This window comes from Dreissena polymorpha, chromosome 1 (assembly GCF_020536995.1).
Source record: "Dreissena polymorpha isolate Duluth1 chromosome 1, UMN_Dpol_1.0, whole genome shotgun sequence".
NCBI lineage: Eukaryota > Metazoa > Mollusca > Bivalvia > Myida > Dreissenidae > Dreissena > Dreissena polymorpha.
In genome coordinates, this window is record NC_068355.1 from 116,478,728 (window position 1) to 116,498,954 (window position 20,227).

At 34.3% G+C, this 20,227-nt stretch overlaps 1 protein-coding gene across 2 annotated transcripts in view; it reads right to left on the reverse strand.

Annotated features, from left to right (window-relative positions):
* Positions 1-20,227, reverse strand: part of LOC127846254 (carnosine synthase 1-like) — a 112,200-nt gene that overhangs the window by 30,781 nt on the left and 61,192 nt on the right. For both annotated transcript variants that reach the window (XM_052377427.1, XM_052377434.1), the window contains one exon: positions 2,886-3,164. In XM_052377427.1, coding sequence (XP_052233387.1) covers positions 2,886-3,164 — 279 coding nt within the window. The remainder of the gene's footprint in view (positions 1-2,885; positions 3,165-20,227) is intronic.

Genomic DNA, 20,227 nt, shown 5'->3' on the forward strand with positions numbered 1-20,227 from the left:
TTTGAATTGAGGTAGACGCTTAAATAAATGTTCTTCAGAAATATTTTTTTAGTTGACCAAGTTGCATGAAGTCTGGACGAAAAATTTTACTTCTAGAGTGTTAATAGGGTTCCACTATAGCAGTATTAAGCAAACTTGCTCGTCTCCTGGCAGCCATGTTTGTCAATGAATTGAAACCATTTTACAACTCAGTTGAGATACCATTAAAAAAAAATTCTGATCAATGTCCATAAAGATTGGATAATAAATGTTATTCTATTTTTTGACAAGGTTTTACTTTAGCCATATAAGGAAAACCGCCACGCCCTGTGGCAACCATTTTCAAAGTCAGTTGAGATACATTATTGAACAAATGTTCTGACCAAGTTTCATGAAGATCGGACCATAAATGTGACTAATCTTTTGTGTAAACAAGCATTGAATTCTTCCTTGTGACTAGTTTATGACCTAGCTCATTGTGAACCAGTTTTAACACTTTGCATGCTGGGAAATTTGTTGTCTGCTAAAATGTTGTCTGATGAATTTCTAAAATTAGCATTTTCTTTTCTTTTTTTTCGAAAGAATACTATCAGAATAGCAAACAGTTTGGATCCTTATGAGATGCCACATTTTGTGGCGTCTCATCTGGATCCAAACTGTTTTCAAATTCCTTCACAATTCAGTTCCAGCTCTGAAAGGGTTAAAACTCTGCAAAGTTTTCAATGGGAAAAATCTTCTGACCAAGTTTCATGAAGATTGGACAATGAGTGCAGCCTCTAGAGTGTGAACATAAGGTAAATAATGAAAAATAAATGTTGTTAAAAAAAAACAACGGAAAAAAGGAAATCACAGGTGAGCTAAATATAGAATCATTAGATATGCTACTACAAGTTTTGCACCCACTGAATCATGTCTTTGAACAAAAAGTGTGTAATTATAGAAGCATATCTTTCACCTGTGGGACCTGATCGTGATTTATTTTTTATTCAAATCAGACATTAACAATGGCAAGCAATAAAGAAGGTATAGTTCATCATCTTACAAAATGGTAAATTGATGTGCTACCTTGATAACAATGTTGTAAAAAATCTGCTTAAATATGCTTATTTATTGAAAAAATACAAGCAACAAAGATCTGGTTACGCAATCTGAACAATTCAATCTGAATGAGCATACATCACAAAACAAAACCTGTCCATTATACCTTCATCCACATAATAGCTTTCCCTATTGCAATTTGAAACATCATGAAACAAATCTAAATTGCTTTACTACTTAACTACAGATGTTCACTTACTTATTGAAAGGCTTTGAAAATTGAAACTGCCTTAACAGATTATTCGCTTATCTAAAAGATGAAGATGAGAAAAATATAAAATTTATGAGCCGTGCTAGAGTGTAATAAGGGGTTATATGCAAGCGCATAAAATGTCTTCCCAGATTAGCCTGTGAAGTCTGCCCAGGCTAATCAAGGATGACATTTTCTGCCTAAAGCTGGGTTCCAACTGCCGATCAGATCAACTCGATCGAGCCCGACCAAGTGGTCGGGTACTGGTCTGGTTCCGTGGGCATGAGTGGTTGCAGGCAATCGGTAGATCGGCATTAGTCGGGCTTCCTACCCTACATGTAAAAAAATATCAAGCAGCGGTAGACTAGGAAATGGATCGAGAAGCGCTCAGGTAGTGGTCATGTATTAGTCGAGTAGAAGATCGAGTTGATCGTGAAGCAATCGTGTGGCGATTGGATTGATATCTTTTACATGATCTGTACCTGATCAGCTTGACCTCTAACCGAGTTATTTTAGATCGCAACACGATCCACTCAATTTGATGTACAGATTTACTAGACTGCTACCCGACGGCTACGTGACAGGATCACTTCTCGATTGCTTTTCGACCATACACAAGCTCATGTCACTAAAACAAAACTCACGTGCTTGTCTCTCATAACCTTCTTAGAATCGGACGCATTAACATCCAAAGATGCCAAGAAAGGGCAAAAAGCCGACTGATACTGCTAAAACTAGTAAAACTTGTGGTAAATGTACAGTCATTTAGCTGTTAATGTACAGATCGGCATCCTTTCTGAGGAAGTTCTTGTATCCTTATGGGTCTTCCCTCAGTTGAGCTCCTGTCGTAGTTGCTCATGTTTTCCATATAGTGGCTGTCGCGTAAGCCACTGCTTAACCCACACTTCCCTGCTTCGTGGCCGCCTACGCCTATGCCCTGTCTCTCTGGAGCTCTAACCACCATCTGGCCCACAAATGTTATTGTTCAATCTCCATGATGATTAAAGTGATTAGTGAACAACAATGTTTGAAGTTTTTATTCTCAAAGTTTCAATACACGACCGTTCATGACTTTGTACAACTGTAGTATGACCATCACGATCTGGTTGTGTGAAGATCTGGTGGCGATCAAGCTGAGGTCCACTTGGTGGAGCTGAGATCATATAGGGCTCGCGTATAGGTGGAGATGATTGAGCGGGAATCGGAAAGATGGTTGAGTTGACGTCATGAATGAGTCGTGTGGGGGTCGAGTGTTATAGAGAAGAGGTCGAAAAGAAGTTGTGTATACCCTTTTTAGTCGAGCTTGGTCGGGTTTGGTCGGGAAATTTCGGTTATCGGGATTTTCGAGTTGATCGGATTGGCAGTGGGAACCCACCTGTTTTTTCGTCAAGAAGAGTCTTTAAAAAAAAATTCAATAAAAGCGGAAAGTGTCGTCCCTTATTAGCCTGTGCGGACTGCACAGGCTAATCTTGGACGAGACTTTAAGTACACCCATTAAACCTGTTCAAATAAAAAGTTTGAAAAATGTGGTGTTCCTGATACTTTCTTACAGTTTATCACAGATACACTCCCTCAACAATAAATAAAAGCTATAAATGAAGCTTGTCAAGAATATTACCTTTCGGTTGATAATGGACGGTTTATTTAGGAAGTTTCTGATCTCAAGCTCCATGTCTGCATGCGTACACACCAAACCATTGGCATCAGTATGCCTAGCAGTTATCACAGAATTTGCTGTCTGGTATTCAGGATGACTCTCTAGCGTTGCATTTGAGCTGTTTTGCATATTAGCGTTGTCGCCCCTGTTTTTGTTATGCAAGCTGTTTTCTGTTTGGGATATTTTGCTTTTCATGCCTGGACCCAGTTCAAGCACTCTTATGGTATCGATGCTTGGTACCTAAAACAAGAAATATCTTTAAAAAAGATATACGGCGTTGATTGTGGTCGATGTTTATGAACGATCAAAAGTTATCTCTATGAGATAAAAAGTAGCGGATGCCTTTTTTCTGCGCAGTTCTTAGCTACATCACAAGCAAATCAATTACGGGGTGTTGCGCCAGATTTCGTGGCTTATTTTGCTTTATGTGATATTTTTACTCAGATGTCTATATTTACAGAATAGAAAAACACAAGAAACATGAAAATAAACGAGTGCATATAGGTCAGCCGGCAATACTCGAATCTTATTTAATTGCATAATTATAGTATAGTGAATTATTGTGCTCATGCTTAATAAACTGGTCAAAATGGATAAATATTTCTAATTAATTTTATCAAAATTGGTCCTTATCATGCAAATGTTGAAAACATATTAAAAATCGATGATTGGCATACCACAATAATATTGCCGAATATCTTTATTTAGTATCTTTCTGATCAAAACAGACTTCAAGTGCACAAAGTTTACGAGACGGCGTTTATATAAAGATTTCTGCAACTGACCGCAAACTGACCTTGATACCTTGCGGATTGGAATGCAATGCATTAAAGTTAGGTAACAATTCTGCTGCTGAAACAACGGCTTGTTTACGCCAACTGTACTCGACCAAGGCAACAGCTGTGCCTAAAATATTGATAAAGCGACTAAACGAACTATTTACTCCATCAGACAAAAATAGCATAGATTCCAATTTTGTCCTTCAATGAAAAGGTCGCAACCCCTTCTGCGAACTCCGGTGATGAACTGTATATAAACTCTGACTTTCGCGGGTTGAAATGCAATGCAAGTAAGTACTAAATATGAGAATATAGCCTTTAGTATAAACACTTTTGCGCTGGTAATTCTCTGAAAATAAAAGGTGAACGCACAAACTGTATTTATGTCGAAAATTGATTGTAAAACTGTTCTATCTATTGAGCCTTTTCATTAGAGATAAAATTGTTTCATGCAGTAAAACAGTGTTACAAAGACGCGGATATGTTTCCAATGTTCTGGTGTTATACTCAAATCAGCCAATCGATTAAATGAAGTGTATTCATTCGTACCTAGCCGCGGGAAATTTTATTTGCATATTATTGGATACTTACAAAGGTCAAGTCAGGGTGAAAAGCTGGCTTAATACAGCTTACGCCGAAAAATATAGAATTTGTTTATAAGCATTTGTTTTTCTTGTTAGCTCCAGATGAGCAGAGTTGAAAGTAGAAATCTTCTGCAACAATCATTTGTTGTATTGTTATATATTTCTTATCATTTCTTTGGTATGTCTTACAAAGCCAAAGGTGCAAAAAAATTGTTTATGATAATTCTAACAAAATTCTATGATGGTGCTCAAAAATTAAATACATGATGGTCCTCAAAAATTGAAGGACATTTTCACTTGTTAACTAGTTGTATTTAGAGAAAGGTATAATTTCTGTTACTTAAACCTTTCTTTGTACCAATATTTTATTTGCTAATCTTTATTACTTATTGTATAATTACTTTCATTAATGAACAGTCAGTAGGTACAAAACTGAATGCCACATCTCAATCAAATTGAGAGACAACAGAATGCCTTCATTGAGTAGTCTCCACAAAAAGAACAGAAAAGTGTCAGCTGCTGTTATATATGTCACTTCAAGAGTTCCCTATATGACATGCAATAACTTCAAAACTATAAGTTTTTTCAGAATGACTATAACTGAACCCTTTACCACTTAGATACGTACATTGTATTTTAACGCACTTGTAGTATCATAGAAAGTTATATTTAATTTAAGAGCTTTATTACTAGATTCACATTTTAAAGGGGCCTTTTCACGTTTTGGTAAATTGACAAAATGAACAAAAGTTGTTTCAGATTCCCAAATTTTCGTTTTAGTTATGATATTTGTGAGGAAACCTTATTACTGAACATTTACCATGCTCTAAAATAGCCATTATATGCATCTTTTGACGTTTTAATAAACAGAAAAGTATAAAGCGTTGCAAACGCAAAACAATTTAATAATTTGGAGAGTTCTGTTGTTGTTATATTTTGTGAAACTATGAGGACTGCTAATATAAATTATAAAATACATCCGCCTTTGCATGAGCACGGATGGCCGCGTGGTCTAAATGGTAGACTTTTACTCCAGGACTGCAGGGGTCAGTGGTTCAAGCCCTGTTGAGGGTTACTTTTTTTTTCTTTTTTAAATTTTAATTCTTGATTTTTAATTGGAGCTTTTTAGATTCGATGTTTACATCTATCAATATAAAGCATTAAATGACAAACTTTAATACATGCCAAAATCTGTGAAAAGGCGCCTTAAAAGGCTTGATTTCCAAACCTTAGATAATGATGAGCAGCAAACAGCATTAAACCTGAACAGACTGTAAGATACTCGCAGGCTGTTCTGGTTTTATTCTGTTTGCAGTAAGAGCATCAGTTCTATTGTATAGGACTTATTGTCGCCATAGAGGTGCCTGTGGTTTTCAAATATTGGCTACATATTTTCAAGTACATGATAGGTTTTAAAGAAATCAATCAATAAATGTAAATGAATAAAATCATTACAATCTTTCAAATGCATTATACAAATGCAGTGCGTGAATAAGCAGATCAATTACTTGTCAGTGTGATTTAGCTACTCATTTCGTGAAGACCTTTTGGCTCAGCAACAGGAATTATTGATTGAATTTCTGTATTAAATGGAGAAGTTCATATTGAACTTACACTGTGTTTTTTCAAATTTGAGTCAGTCACCTAAAATCCTATAAGTTTAAATAATAAAGAATTTGTATATGATATGTTACAAAATTGACTTACTTTCATTATATAACTTTTGATAAAATAATCACTATATATTTTTGTTAAAGCTATTTTTGGAAACTTTTTTATGCAACCTGTAAATGATACACGGTATACGGTATAAAGTATAAAATCAAAGTCAAAACATTAATCCAGTGAAGAAAAAAATACTCGCATGCCTTTTTTTGCCAAAAAGAAGACCTCTTCATTTAGAGATATCAACTCTTTCATATTGTCCATCAAGATTTTGTTCTTAACGCCTCGATGGCGACCTCCCTCTTGTGTGCCCTGGAGCACTGTACAGTCTTGCACAGAAAGTTGTGTGCCCTGGAGCACTGTACAGTCTTGCACAGAGAGTTGTGCCTGGTGACCTGTCCAAACCAAGCCAGATATTGTTGTTTGGTCATGTTCTTGATGTACTCATTGGTAGTGTGCTCTATGTAGAAGATGCGGGGCGGTCAACAAAGACACTTGCTTTCAAAAGCCTGCATCCTGTATTCTGTGTCTACATTGAGCGTCCAGTTTGCAGCTGTAAAATTGGATGGAGACCACAAGGGACTTGTAGAGCAGTAAACCTCAAATTGGAGATGGGTCTGTCACAGATGGAGAGAGGTTTAATGGTTTTTGAGGGTCTCCGGTATTGTCTTCTCAAGAAAAATGTCACACAGTCCAGGAAAGACAGATATCCCTAACTTACGCCACTAATGTCTTGAAATCTGAGCACTTAGAACAAAAATAAAACCTTTCAGAACATGCCATTGGCAATAATATCAGCATGTACTTGGTGGGTAAGCTGTCATGAAGCTGCTTGTCCACATCCTTCTTAATTGGTAATTGTGAGATCCTTGGACAGGGTTGCTCCCAAGTACTTGAAGCTGATCACTTTTTCCACCCTCTTGCCATTCATAGTAACGTCTGCACTGGAGTTGTTTATGCTGTTCACCATGATCTTTCACTTTCGGTGCTAACTTATATGCGATTTGCTCCTGCTCTTTCTGTTGGTGAAGTATTGAAGTTCACTGCTAGTGCCACCCATGAGGTCAATGACATCAGCAAACCTCAAGTTGGAGATGGGTCTGTCACAGATGGAGATAGAGGTGTGATGGTCTTGGAGCGTCTCCTGTATTATCTTCTCAACAAAAAGGCTAAACAGTCCAGGTAAGACACTGACACTGAGTATTTAAAAGTACTGCACTGAGGGCCATACCGTAGAGTTCTTTGATGAGTTAAACCAGCCCTTTAACAAAATTAAACCCTTTCAGAACCTGCCATAGTCCATTCTACCAGACGCTGTTAAAAGTTATGAATACGCTTAATATGTTAAAGTTTTATGCAAGTTTAATTTGTGCATATTTATTTGCTTAACACTCCATGGTTTTCTTTCACAATAAAATCACATTTGTTAGAATTTGTTTATAGTATGTATAATTGGCATTTGCAATTTTTTAGCTAACCTTATCATATGTTGCTAATGGAAACTTTCCTGATACAGTGTTGTCTGTCATTGAGGTGCGTGTGTCCTCCTGTCCAATAACTTTTTCTTCTAACAACTTCTACTTGTTAAACTCTTGACAGACTTTAATGAAACTTCACCGGAACTATCCTTGGGTGACTCTCTTTCAATGTTGTTTATATCGTCGTGTTCAGATAAAACTTCTAACCAAGTTTGGTGAAGATCTGATGAAAACTACTTGAATTAGAGAGCTGACACCATGCTGAATGTTAAAAAACGCACTAAGTGACCCCGTGACCTACTCTTTGGCCCAGCATGGCCCATGTTCAAACTTGGCCTAGAGATCATTTAGATAAAACTTCTGACCAAGTTTGGTGAAGATTGGATGAAAACTACTTGGATTCGAGAGCGGACAACATGCTGAATGTTTAAAACACACTATGTGACCCTGTAACCTAGTTTTTCTACCGGCATGACCCATATTCAAACTTGACCTAGACATCATCTAGATACTTTTGACCAAGTTTGTTGAAGATCGGATGAAAACAACTTGAATTAGAGAGCAAACACTTTATAAGGACTGACAAACAGACAGACAGACCAACGGACAAGTTCACTCCTCTATTCCCCCCTAAACTTCGTTTGTGGGGGTATAATAAAATGTAAATGGCAGATAATAAATTTGATTATTTGTTCAACAAAGAAAAAGGGTATTCTCATGATGACTTTATTCAAATGTATTCTGATGATGAAAGCATTGTTTACAGTTATCATCTTGCAGTAGATCTTTTAAAAGATTGTTTAATTTTATATGGTATATAATAAAAGAAGACATTTTCAGTGTGAAAATGATACAATGATCTGGAGTAGTTCAATCACATTTAAATCAGGGCCGGATAAAGAGCTAGGCTAACAAGGCTGCAGCCTTGGGCCCCCGATTTTTAAGGAGCCCCCTATGGCAGGCCAGTTTCCCAATCTAGTATCTTTCTTTATTACGCCATTTAACGACTTTATCGGGATTACAGTAGAAATTATCTGTGTGATTTTACCGGTTTGTATATCGAATTGTTAACGTTTAGTTCGCTTTAATTTACTATGCTATTAATTTTCTTTCTTTGTTGTATATCCATTCAGAACCATTAGTTTCTCTGTTTATTATACGACTTGCCCGTATGGTCATTACAACATCAGGACACGTTTGACGACATTGAAGAGAAGGCCAAAGCGTTGGTTGCAATCAACGAATGTAAGGATGCGATTAAGCTTAAGAAATTATTTCGTGATGAGAGTACGACACAAGATGCAAATTCAAAGCTAAGTGCACGCGACAATTTTTGAATTCACACATTCTACAGCATAGTGGATTGTCTCACTGTTGAACTTCGCAAGCGGTTGAGTGCACATTCTGGTCTTTACAAACTGTTTGGTTTAATGAGTTTGAGTCTCTCACATTGGATGATCTATGGAAATGTGCAACGCATCTAGTGGAATCTTATCCAGATGACATTGAATCGTCTTCTGTTGACCAATTCGTTCAGTTCAAAGCCATCTAAGAAGCAGACCAAGACTGAACCATCCCCCACATGAGTGAACTGCTGAAGTTAGATGGAGGTCAACTACAGACAACTTTTCTAAACATTGCCATCGTTGTACGAATATACTTAACAATTCCAGTTAATAACTGTCAAGGAAGGATGTCATTTTATCATTTTCACCCGTGAAAAACTATCTATGGAACACCATAAGTCAGGAAAGGTTGACAGCATCGGGGCTATTGTCTATTGAATGTCAAGTCCTCCGAGAACTAGACGTCACACAGCTGATCGATGACTTTTGACAGCTGAAGTGTCGTAGAAGAGACTTATAGGCTGGAATCTGTTAAATGTAAGGCCAGCATTTTTTTATTATCTGTTTTACGGGAGCGACCGACCCTATTTTTCGACAAATACAAACACAAATAAAAGTCACTTTCGTTTTTTTTATTTACATTTCACCCGCCGACCTAGTATTTTATCCAAAACTAGAAAAAAAATTGCGCCGATTGCCAAAAGTGTTGTTCATAATTTGTTTATAATACGGGTTGTTTCGTTGTGCCAATTCGACTTGTAAAGCGTCAGCGATTTCCATTGGCTATTGCAGCCAATACCACACGCTATTATCCAATCAGTGAGTATTTAACAAATGATTTTCATATTGCATTTCCGAAATGGTGGACATTAACATCAACGAGACAAATGTGGCATATTTTAAGATCAAATAAAAACGGAGCAGAAACAATTTCAATTAGAAAAGATGATCTTCAGAAGACCATTGTTGACATCATGCCAATATTATGTGATACGAAATTCAAAATAATAATGAGTTTTTGCAGATGATGCAGAGGTGTCACCATCGATAACTTTCGGTGTGTTTAAAAGTTTTGGGTAGGTTTAATAAATATGCGTATTTATTAAAATGCATGTCCTGTAATATTTTTATAGATAAAAATCAACAACCCAAAAATGTCCAAGAAGTACTACTTTAAGTTTCTTTATAATGAACATGAGGGCTTAACTACAGGTACTTGCATCAATAATCCCATTCCCCACCCACCCATATATATTCTTTATTTAGAAAAAAAGGATGCAACACAGCTTCTGAAGAAAATAACATTGGGTCCCGATGTTCGTATGTCCGTCAAAGTCACAAGAAAGTTTTATTTATTGTTCTTGACATTATTTTTCAACAAGAAATATCTTTTAAAAAGATATACGGCGTTGATTGTGGTCGATGTTTATGAACGATCAAAAGTTATCTCTATGAGATAAAAAGTAGCGGATGCCTTTTTTCTGCGCAGTTCTTAGCTACATCATAAGCAAATCAATTACGGGGTGTTGCGCCAGATTGTGTGGCTTATTTTGCTTTATGTGATATTATTACTCAGATATCTATATTTACAGAATAGAAAAACACAAGACACATGAAAATAAACGAGTGCATATAGGTCAGCCGGCAATACTCGAATCTTATTTAATTGCATAATTATAGTATAGTGAATTATTGTGCTCATGCTTAATAAACTGGTCCAAATGGATAAATATTTCTAATTAATTTTATCAAAATTGGTCCTTATCATGCAAATGTTGAAACCATATTAAAAATCGATGATTGACATACCACAATAATATCGCCGAATATCTTTATTTAGTATCTCTCTGATCAAAACAGACTTCAAGTGCACAAAGTTTACGAGACGGCGTTTATATAAAGATTTCTGCAACTGACCGCAAACTGACCTTGATACCTTGCGGATTGGAATGCAATGCATTACAGTCACTACGTTATTGTCAGTAAGACCGGTGTAACACAATGATCGCAACCCCTTCTGCGAACTCCGGTGATGAACTGTATATAAACTCTGACTTTCACAAATGGCCGCGTAATGACCCGAAACCTCGCGGGTTTTAATGCAATGCAAGTAAGTACTAAATATGACAACATAGCCTTTAGTATAAACGCTTTTGCGCTGTTAATTCTCTGAAAATAAAAGGTGAACGCACAAACTGTATTTATGTCGAAAATTGATTGTAAAACTGTTCTATCTATTGAGCCTTTTCATTAGAGATAAAATTGTTTCATGCAGTAAAACAGTGTTACAAAGACGCGGATATGTTTCCAATGTTCTGGTGTTATACTCAAATCAGCCAATGGAATAAATGAAGTGTATTCATTCGTACCTAGCCGCGGGAAATTTTATTTGAGTATTATTGGACACTTAAAAGGTCAAGTCAGGGTGAAAAGCTGGCTTAATACAGCTTACGCCGAAAAATGAGTTATTATTTAGCCGAAATATGATGTTCTATCAACTGTAAATAATGTTTTCATACTGCAAGATTTGTACTGCAAGGAATGCAAATAAATTTATCACACCTCAGGCTCTGTTGATAAATGTGCTCAGGGCCCTCGTTTGGCTGTTTTTGGGGCCTAAATTCGGCCCCATTCCCACCATAAAATAGTATACTTTTTTCCCCTATTTCACCTAAAAATTCCCCCCCTCCAAAACAATTTTTTTTTTTTTACTTTTATACCTATGTAGCCAGCTGGTATCTTGCTATAAACCTTTGATTAAATGAACATGTAAATTACATAAAAATAGAGCAATATTAAGTGTTGAATAATTGGTGAAAAGATCTTGTAAAATTCCCCTTTTCGCCAAAAACGACGTGAAATTCCCCCCTCTAAGGGCCCCGGCCCCAATCCCCCAAAGTGTAGCAAGGGCCCTGGTGCTCAATCGGCTCTATGTATTTGTTCCAAGGGTTATTATTATCTTCACATTTATATAGCTCTCTCTGTTTATTATGTATCCAAAACATGTTATTGCTGTTTCTCCTTAAAATAATACAGACAACACATTCCATAGAAATTTTCATTTGAACTTAAACTGTGAATAAGAGAGGAACACAATAATATGTGCAAAAGTTTACACCATTTTATTTTGACAATACTGTGAGTCTTTTACGAAATTTTTAAAATAAAATGCTATGTTAAAATATACAATTACATAGTTCAAAAGTTGTGTTCTATATAAAATTAATCTTGCGAGTAAGTTATATACAGTCAGCAGAGTAATTCTACTATAACAATTTAAATCCATGCTACATGTGCTATTTAATTCTTTATACGGCTTTCACTTAAGAAAATGTTCAATGAAATAAATCTAGGTTTCTAAGTATATTGTGTCTTTTACCTCAATATTTTGTTGGGGCTAATGTGAAGCCAATGGACATGATACAAAACCTACGAAGATTACCGCCATACAATGTCACATACAAAATAATTATCACCTAACCCATGCGTTTTGAGAGAATAATATTGTTTAACTCTTTATTATATAAGTAAATATTAAGCATGTGAAACAAGGACGGGTTATTTTTAACTCCAAATGTATGATTTGATCACACCTAGAAGAAGAAAACACTAACATGCTACACACCAAATATTGAACCCCTGACCCTTGCGTTGTCTGTGTTGTTAGGGATTATCAAAGACATTAATCTATATAAATCAGTTGACCCCTGAAGCGCAAATAGTTTTGACCACGGAGACATGCTTTGAGGAAACTTAGCAAAGAACCACTATATGGTTGGCATGCAACGCTACAAACCAAAGGGCCTTGCGGTTTCAGAGAATGATTATATTATTTATATTTATAAGCAAAACAGTAACCCCTAGGAGGGCAAATTTTCTGCATGATTTGAACAAACTTCAAAGAGAACATCATAACGATGTTACACACCAAATATTGTAGTTATGCCTCTTGTGTTCACTTTACATATATAAACACTATAGCTCTCTCTGAATATAAAATGAAATGCAGCACATGTTTATAAAAGTCTATAACTCACGGTTTCTCAAATAAAATATTCATATTTTATGTACTAGAACTTTCACTACACAAAGTTTGGATCAAGATCAATTCAAGCGCAGTCTGATCAGGATCCAAAGTGTTCGCTTAACATCTTTAGAAGTACTGACTGAATGACAATTATGTTGAACAGTTTGAATCCTGATCAGACTGCTCTTTTGGAGCCAAAAGGTCGCAATCGCCCTAAGGTCCAATTTCCTGTTATGTTGCCCATTTTTTCTCAAGATTGATACAAATTATCATAATATAAAGCAAGTCTGTTGTATATTAAATAGTATTTTTTAGTGTGCATATTCCACCCATGGATGAAAGGTACAAAGTTGGTTGTTATTTAAAGCTATTTAACAATTTAAAAAGTTTTCAATTCTTTTTTATTTAAGTCAAATGCATGCTATATTTGTTATAAACATACATATGATTAACAATCAACAAATTTAACGATCACTATAATACACTACACACCTGGCATGGTTAATGGTCTCTATTGAAGCAATATAGTATAAGACTTGCGAAAGGTGATTTTACATATAAATATATATAAAAATATGTTTACTATTATTATAAAAAGCTTCTACAACAGTGTAAAAAGATATATAAATCACTTAAAGGTTAATGCAAGTATACATAAGGTTAAATTGGCTTAATTTTAAATTTTCAAAAAAAAAAAAAAAATCAGTTCAGACAGTTTTATTTTTATTTTTTTGGTAGACTGCTCACTTTTCATGATTTTATTTTTATTTTTATTTTTCCCCCCCGACTCAATTTTTTTGAAAAATTTCCCGTAAAACAAATTTTAAAAAAATGCTGGCCTAACATGTATGTTAAGTTCATTTAATAAAATTGTTACATTGTTTAACTTGTTTTGCTATATATATATAATGTAACTGTAAACTGGGTACAAATGCACGTTTTCTGATCTTTGTAGTTGTAGTATCAAGTATGATTTTCAATATACAGAAGGGGGCCAGAGCGAAGGAGGCCCCTGTAACTTGTGCAGCCTTGGGCCCCAAAACAGCTTAATCCAGCCCTGATTAAAATTGCACAGAGTCATTAAACTATATTTAGATTTTTTTATGGACTTTATGAGAAGTGTTATAAATTTGTATGATGGATTTCTACATGACTGAGCTCAGTTGTACAGCCTGGTAGGCGCCATGAATTATCGTTCCAAGTTATTTAAAAGCATTTAAAAGTCACATTTGAGTTATCAAATTACTTTGCCATGTCATTCGACTTAAAGGGATGATGCATGGCTTTCATCACCTAAAGGGATAGCTCTAGTTTGTTGTGATAAAGTCATGACACATTTTATAATTACCCATATTATACCAACAATCTTGTAAGAATATATTTTCTTGTTTATATGCAAAGGACTTAAAGACCCAATATAGTAATCCATTACGTCAAAGTTTAGAGTGAAACAATTGTAAAAGCATTGGGCATTTAATTTAGTATGGGTATCAAAAGGAAGATATTTATAGTCTGGAAAGTAAATCCTGTGATTTCAATTCTTATCAAAAGTTTTAAAACAGTTTGTTCGCAGAAAACAACGATCATAAGGCCACCCATCTAATAACTATGAATATTTAAAATTGATACATGGGACTAAAATGCTTCAAGAAGTAATGATAATGTGTAAAGAAATTGATTCTAAAGTATTTTTCATTCCAAAATATTAAACTGTATTATAATATATGCATTATAATATAAGTTGGCCGTGGAGGAATTCAAACGTTACTTGGGACACAAGTTTGCCACAATAATATTTTCTGAACCACTTTTAAATCATGTACCGATGTAAAGAGTTAAAGTTACACACATATAATTATTATCTAAATTGTCTTAGTGTTTTCCTGTAACTGAATTTGACATATTTTGCACATTATTCTTCAGAAGGTTTAAGAACTAATATATCTCAGAACTCCAGATAAGGTTTTGTGAAATTCTTAAATTACTACCATATTTTCAAAAAGAATTCTTAACTCTGAAATTTTATTCTTAACGTTACTACTAAGTTTTGGAAAATAATTCTTATTTTTTCTAAATGACCTAAAAATAAATAATAATGGTTATTTTCATGCAAAAAAAATCAAAATAAACATACCAGCAACTTTATTTATACGCGTTCAACAGTGTCTTTTCAGTATTATACAATTTTATTTTTCAAATACCTTCATATGCCCAAACTGTGCTTAGATTGCATGCCTTAGATGAATTTTTACATATTTCACAATTAAAACGGGTCTCCCCTTCAATCTTTTCAACGATGAGCCACAGGACTTGTCCCTTCCACTTGTTCAATGTTTTTTGTGTGTTTAAGTTTGGACCCGTCGTGTCGCGTTTTTGTTTAGCTTTTCCAACTGTGTCGGCAACTGTACATACAACATCATATAAGATCTTTTCTATAATGTCTATCTAAACATTTAACTTCGGCTCACTTTGCGTACAATATGTTAAAAGCGTGTTTTTGGACGCTTTGCAGGTTTTTAGGACGCTCTTGGGCGCCGTCATTGTTTTTTGACAGATAGACTGTATACACCGCTTTTATTGGAAAAAATGCGCTTTGTTAAACAAACCCGATAACCATTCTATATAAGCACCGCAAAGATCTTAAATATGCGAAAAGAACTCAATAAAAATCGATACGAACCGATGTAAAAATAATATTCGTAACTTGATTTTGTAATTCTTAATGGTACGACAAAATTTTAAAATAAATACGTAACAGACTTGAAAATAATTCGTAATTACGAAAATACGACCCTTATCTGGAGCTCTGTATCTTATAGTAATTACACACATATATTTAGATATATTTATAGTTATGATAAATTGCAATTTTGTATCTTGATAAAAAATGTAAATGGCAATGTCCTGCGTGTCTAAATTATTATAATTATCTCCAAATCAGAAATGGTTTATTTGTGTTGTTGTATAGAATTTAGTGCTTAAAGAGGCCTTTTCACGTTTTGGTTAATTGACAAAATTAAAAAAAAAAGTTTCAGATTCCCAAATTTTCTTTGTAGTTATGATATTTGTGAGGAAACAGTAATATTGAACATTTACCATGCTCTATAATAGCCATTATATGCATCTCTTGACGATTAAATAATCTGAAAATTATAATGTGTTGCAACGCAAAACAATGGAATAATTTGGAGAGTTCTATTGATGTCTTTATATTTTGTGACACTACGAGGGTTGCTTATATAAAGTAAAAGCAAGAGTAAAAAGTATAAAATACATCATTCATCGTATGCGCACGGATGGCCGAGTGGTCTCAGTGTTAGGCTTTTACTCCAGGGGTCAGGCGGTCAGTGGTTCAAGCCCAGTTGAGTATATTTTTTTTATCTTCAATTTTATTATTGTTTATTACTGGAGTTTTTTAGATCTAATGTTAACATTATAAACATAAAGCATTTAATGACAAACATCAATACAAGCCAAAATCTTTGAAAAAGCCCCTTTAAGTATACATTCCTAATTAAGAGTGTTATAGTCTATACAAACAGACGAAGAGTTAAAGGGACTTTTTTGATTTTTTGGTAAATTGCAAAAAATAAAAAAAGAATTGTTTCAGATTCACACATTTTCGTTGTTGTTATATTTGTGAGGAAACAGTAATACTGAACATTAACCATGCTCGAAAATATTCATTATATGCATCTTTTGACGATTTAATAACCTGAAAATTATAACGCATTGCAGCGCGAAACGATTGAATGATTTGGAGAGTTCTGTTGTTGTCATTATATCTTGTGACACTGCAAAGATTGCTTAGTATAAAATACATCATTAATTGTATGAGAATGGATGGCCGATCGGTCTTTTGCGTTAGACTTCTACTCCAGGATCAGTGGTTCGAGCCCAGTAGGGGGTTACTTTTTTTTCTTTGTTTAATTTTATTCTTGTTTTTTTAGTGGAGTTTTTAAGATCCAATCTTCACATTTATCAATATAAAGCATTTAATGACAAACTTGTCCAAATCTGTGAAAAGGTCCTTTAAGATCAAGATTGCAATGGTTATATGTCAACATTACTTTAATTTGTAACACATATTTACTTTCATAAACTTAAGTTACTTGATACCTTTGTTCTTTCATACAATCCATAAAGTGATTGCAAAAACTTAACCCATTTATGCCTAGCGTCTAGAAAAAAGGCCTAAGGCAAACAGCATAGACCCAGATGAGACGCCGCATGATGCGGCATGATCTCATCTGGGTCTGCGCTGTTTGCTAAAAAGAATTTCTGTAAGAAATATTCTAAATATAGAAATAAATATAATAGACATCCCTAATAGATCTATCCCGGAAAAAACGAGTTTAGAAAACCCCACTAATCCCCCCGGTACAAACAACGCTGGTCCATTAAATCAACCAATGATAGCTTACTTTAAATTATTACGGTTGATATGGTGGGTGATTTTGAAAGGATTATAAATGGGTCATGTTTATTTGTACCAGCAGATTAGTGGGTTTTTGAAAAAAGTTGCTTTTTCCGGGATACATATATTATGGAAATAAATTGATCCAATGTAGAAGGATGGGAGAGTCCACTTTGGCATAAATGGGTTAAACTTCCATTTCGATGCATACTATTTTGAGAACAATGAGTACGACAAATAATGATATGCTTGACAGATGAGTACATACATTTGCATTTTAGTTATTATCAAACAACTTGAATAATTATGGTACATCTTTTGTAAAGCCAGCTTGATGTATAACACTACAACCCATTGAAACGCATTGATGTATGAAGACAGCACGTGTATTGGTAAAGTGCTGGAGTCTGCTTTTAGTTAGAGTAATTATATGAACACACAGCATTTTATTATTACATCCTGTGTGCAGCGGCATGGTTGGTTTACTGTGTTAAGTATAAATTATTTAACCCTTTCAGTGCAGGAACCGAATTTTAAAGGCCTTTGCAAACAGTTTGGATCCAGATGAGACGCCACGGAATGTGGCGTCTCATCAGGATCCAAACTGTTTGCTATTCTGATAGTATTCTCTGAAAAAAGTCGAAGAAAATTCTAATTTTAGAAATTCAGCAGACGACATTTTAGCAGACGACAAATTTCCCAGCATGCAAAGGGTTAAGGTTCATGTAGAGGCTTCATTTTGAAAAATGTGGGACCCCTAGCATTGAACTCAAATTTGACTAAAGGAAGAGTGCCACATTGAAAATGTATATATATATGCTTTAAAGGATGTTTTTCCTTCAAACTGCTACCAATTTTGTACATCAACGTATGATAACATCCACAAAATCAATCAAAATAAAAAGCAATTTTAACACTAAAATATACATTATTTTCAAAAATCTGAATCATGTTTATTCCACGTATTTCGGCGGAAAATTATATAACTATTGAATAATATCGACATTTACGAGGGCAAGTTACGCTTCAATAGTAAAAAAAGTTTACATAATTATCTAGAAATATCAAAACTTGAACACATGTCATTTCATCACTATGGGGGCAGCCATTTTTAAATTAATAAAATAGAAAGAAACATGCTAAAAACTCACTCATCGCCTAATTGACATTCCAAACGATTGACGATGACAAATTGGATTGTAATCTTTCCGTTGATGTTTGCAAACTGCACGATCAGACCTCATAAACACTCAAAAGAATAACTATGTAAGAAGCATTTCACCAATGTTTACAATCGTTGTCGAATCACATGTTCTTATATTATTGCGCATAAAATAGTACGCTTACAGACTGACAGAAAGATCGATACGTAACTCCGTTCAATTCATCACGGTATACTATTCTATTGATAATATATAAAAATGCATCGCTTTAACAATCTAAAAGTAGAAATAATTCTTTTAAACGGAGTTTTTAATAACGAAAGTGAAAACAACGGAAGTTGGATGGATATTCTGTGAGATGCACTTCGGCTCCAGAAAAACAATACAAATAAACTAAAAAAGACGTGTGGGGGACAATTTTCAGCTGGAAAATATTTGAAATAGGGTAAGTGATGATATGTCTACGTGGTCATTTCTGTTATTTATTGCGATCTCTTGCTGATTAATGTTAATAGTTGTTTTACTAGTTGCCGCCCAACTGTCAAAACAAGTATGTGTTTTCCCAGGTATGTGTATACACATACCCGGTTTTCTCACCACTGCACGTGGTTTCGACCGATTTGTTTTGCACGTTTTTTACGGATCACAGCGATGGCCACGCTTTCAAAATGGGTAGAAGGAATCGAAATATAAAATCAATCGTTTTGCCAATTTCTTTATATTCCTTTACAATTTTATATGTCGTCTGCAATCTATTTCAATTTGAGATGGTTTAAAATTTGCAATTTGGTTGAGAGGTAAATAACAGAATTGTTAAGCCTTTGAAATAGAATTGTGACTCTTATTATCCACCATACCTGGATTTTTAAAAAGTAGTTACATTTTAGTTATTTTTAGAACTTTGTTTAGGATATTTATCCAAAAAAGGCAGTTGAATAAAAACTCATTTGTTGTTTTATGACAATAATTTTCTGTGAAATGTTGCTAACTTGACCTTGTATATCTATATAGCTTTGTATTTATTCAACTTAAGGTAGTGCATATCCTTCCTAACTTTAGATTGAGATTTTGTAAATTAGTGTAAAAATGTATTGGTTTTAAACCAAAATATGAATAAAGCACACAAATATTGAATGTCAAAAATGTGTTTATGTTATTCTATCCGTCTTTAGCTTTAAAATGATATATAGTTTGACCATATTGTACCATATTCAATGAAGAAAAACCAAAGTGAAGTTTTAATGAATTTTATCCCCCCCATGAACCTTAATGTTTTAATTTTTTGTGACTTGTAAAAGTTCATTGTTATATAATATCAAAACAAGTTTACTGAAATCAAGCACACTTTTCACTTGTGGGGAAAATATGTATGAATATGTTCAGTGGTATAATATTACTTTAATTCAAGTCAGTGTATTTTAAAATTCCAATCCAAAAATATTTGGCCAATATAATTAACTGTTGAGTGGTATGGTAAGATGATGAGTAGACACACAATTAAGCAGTAAAGCAATTGTCACCAGTTTATGATATTTATTTTTTAACCATAATAATACAATAATAATTTACTGAAGATTTAAAGGGACTGTCAGTGACCACGATAACGAAGAAAAGAAAAGTTGTAAAATACTGTATTTTTTTTACAATTATTAGTTTATATTGATTAAAAATATCAAAACTGGTATATTAAATTACTTGAAAAAAGTTGTTAAGTTTCCATATTTTCAGTATATTCAGAAATAAATTTTACTGAGTATGTCTACCAGGTAACTTATACCTGTTAACTATAAATAACGCCGGTAGATTGATCATCATCGTCCCGTGGTAAACCCAGGAATGAAAAT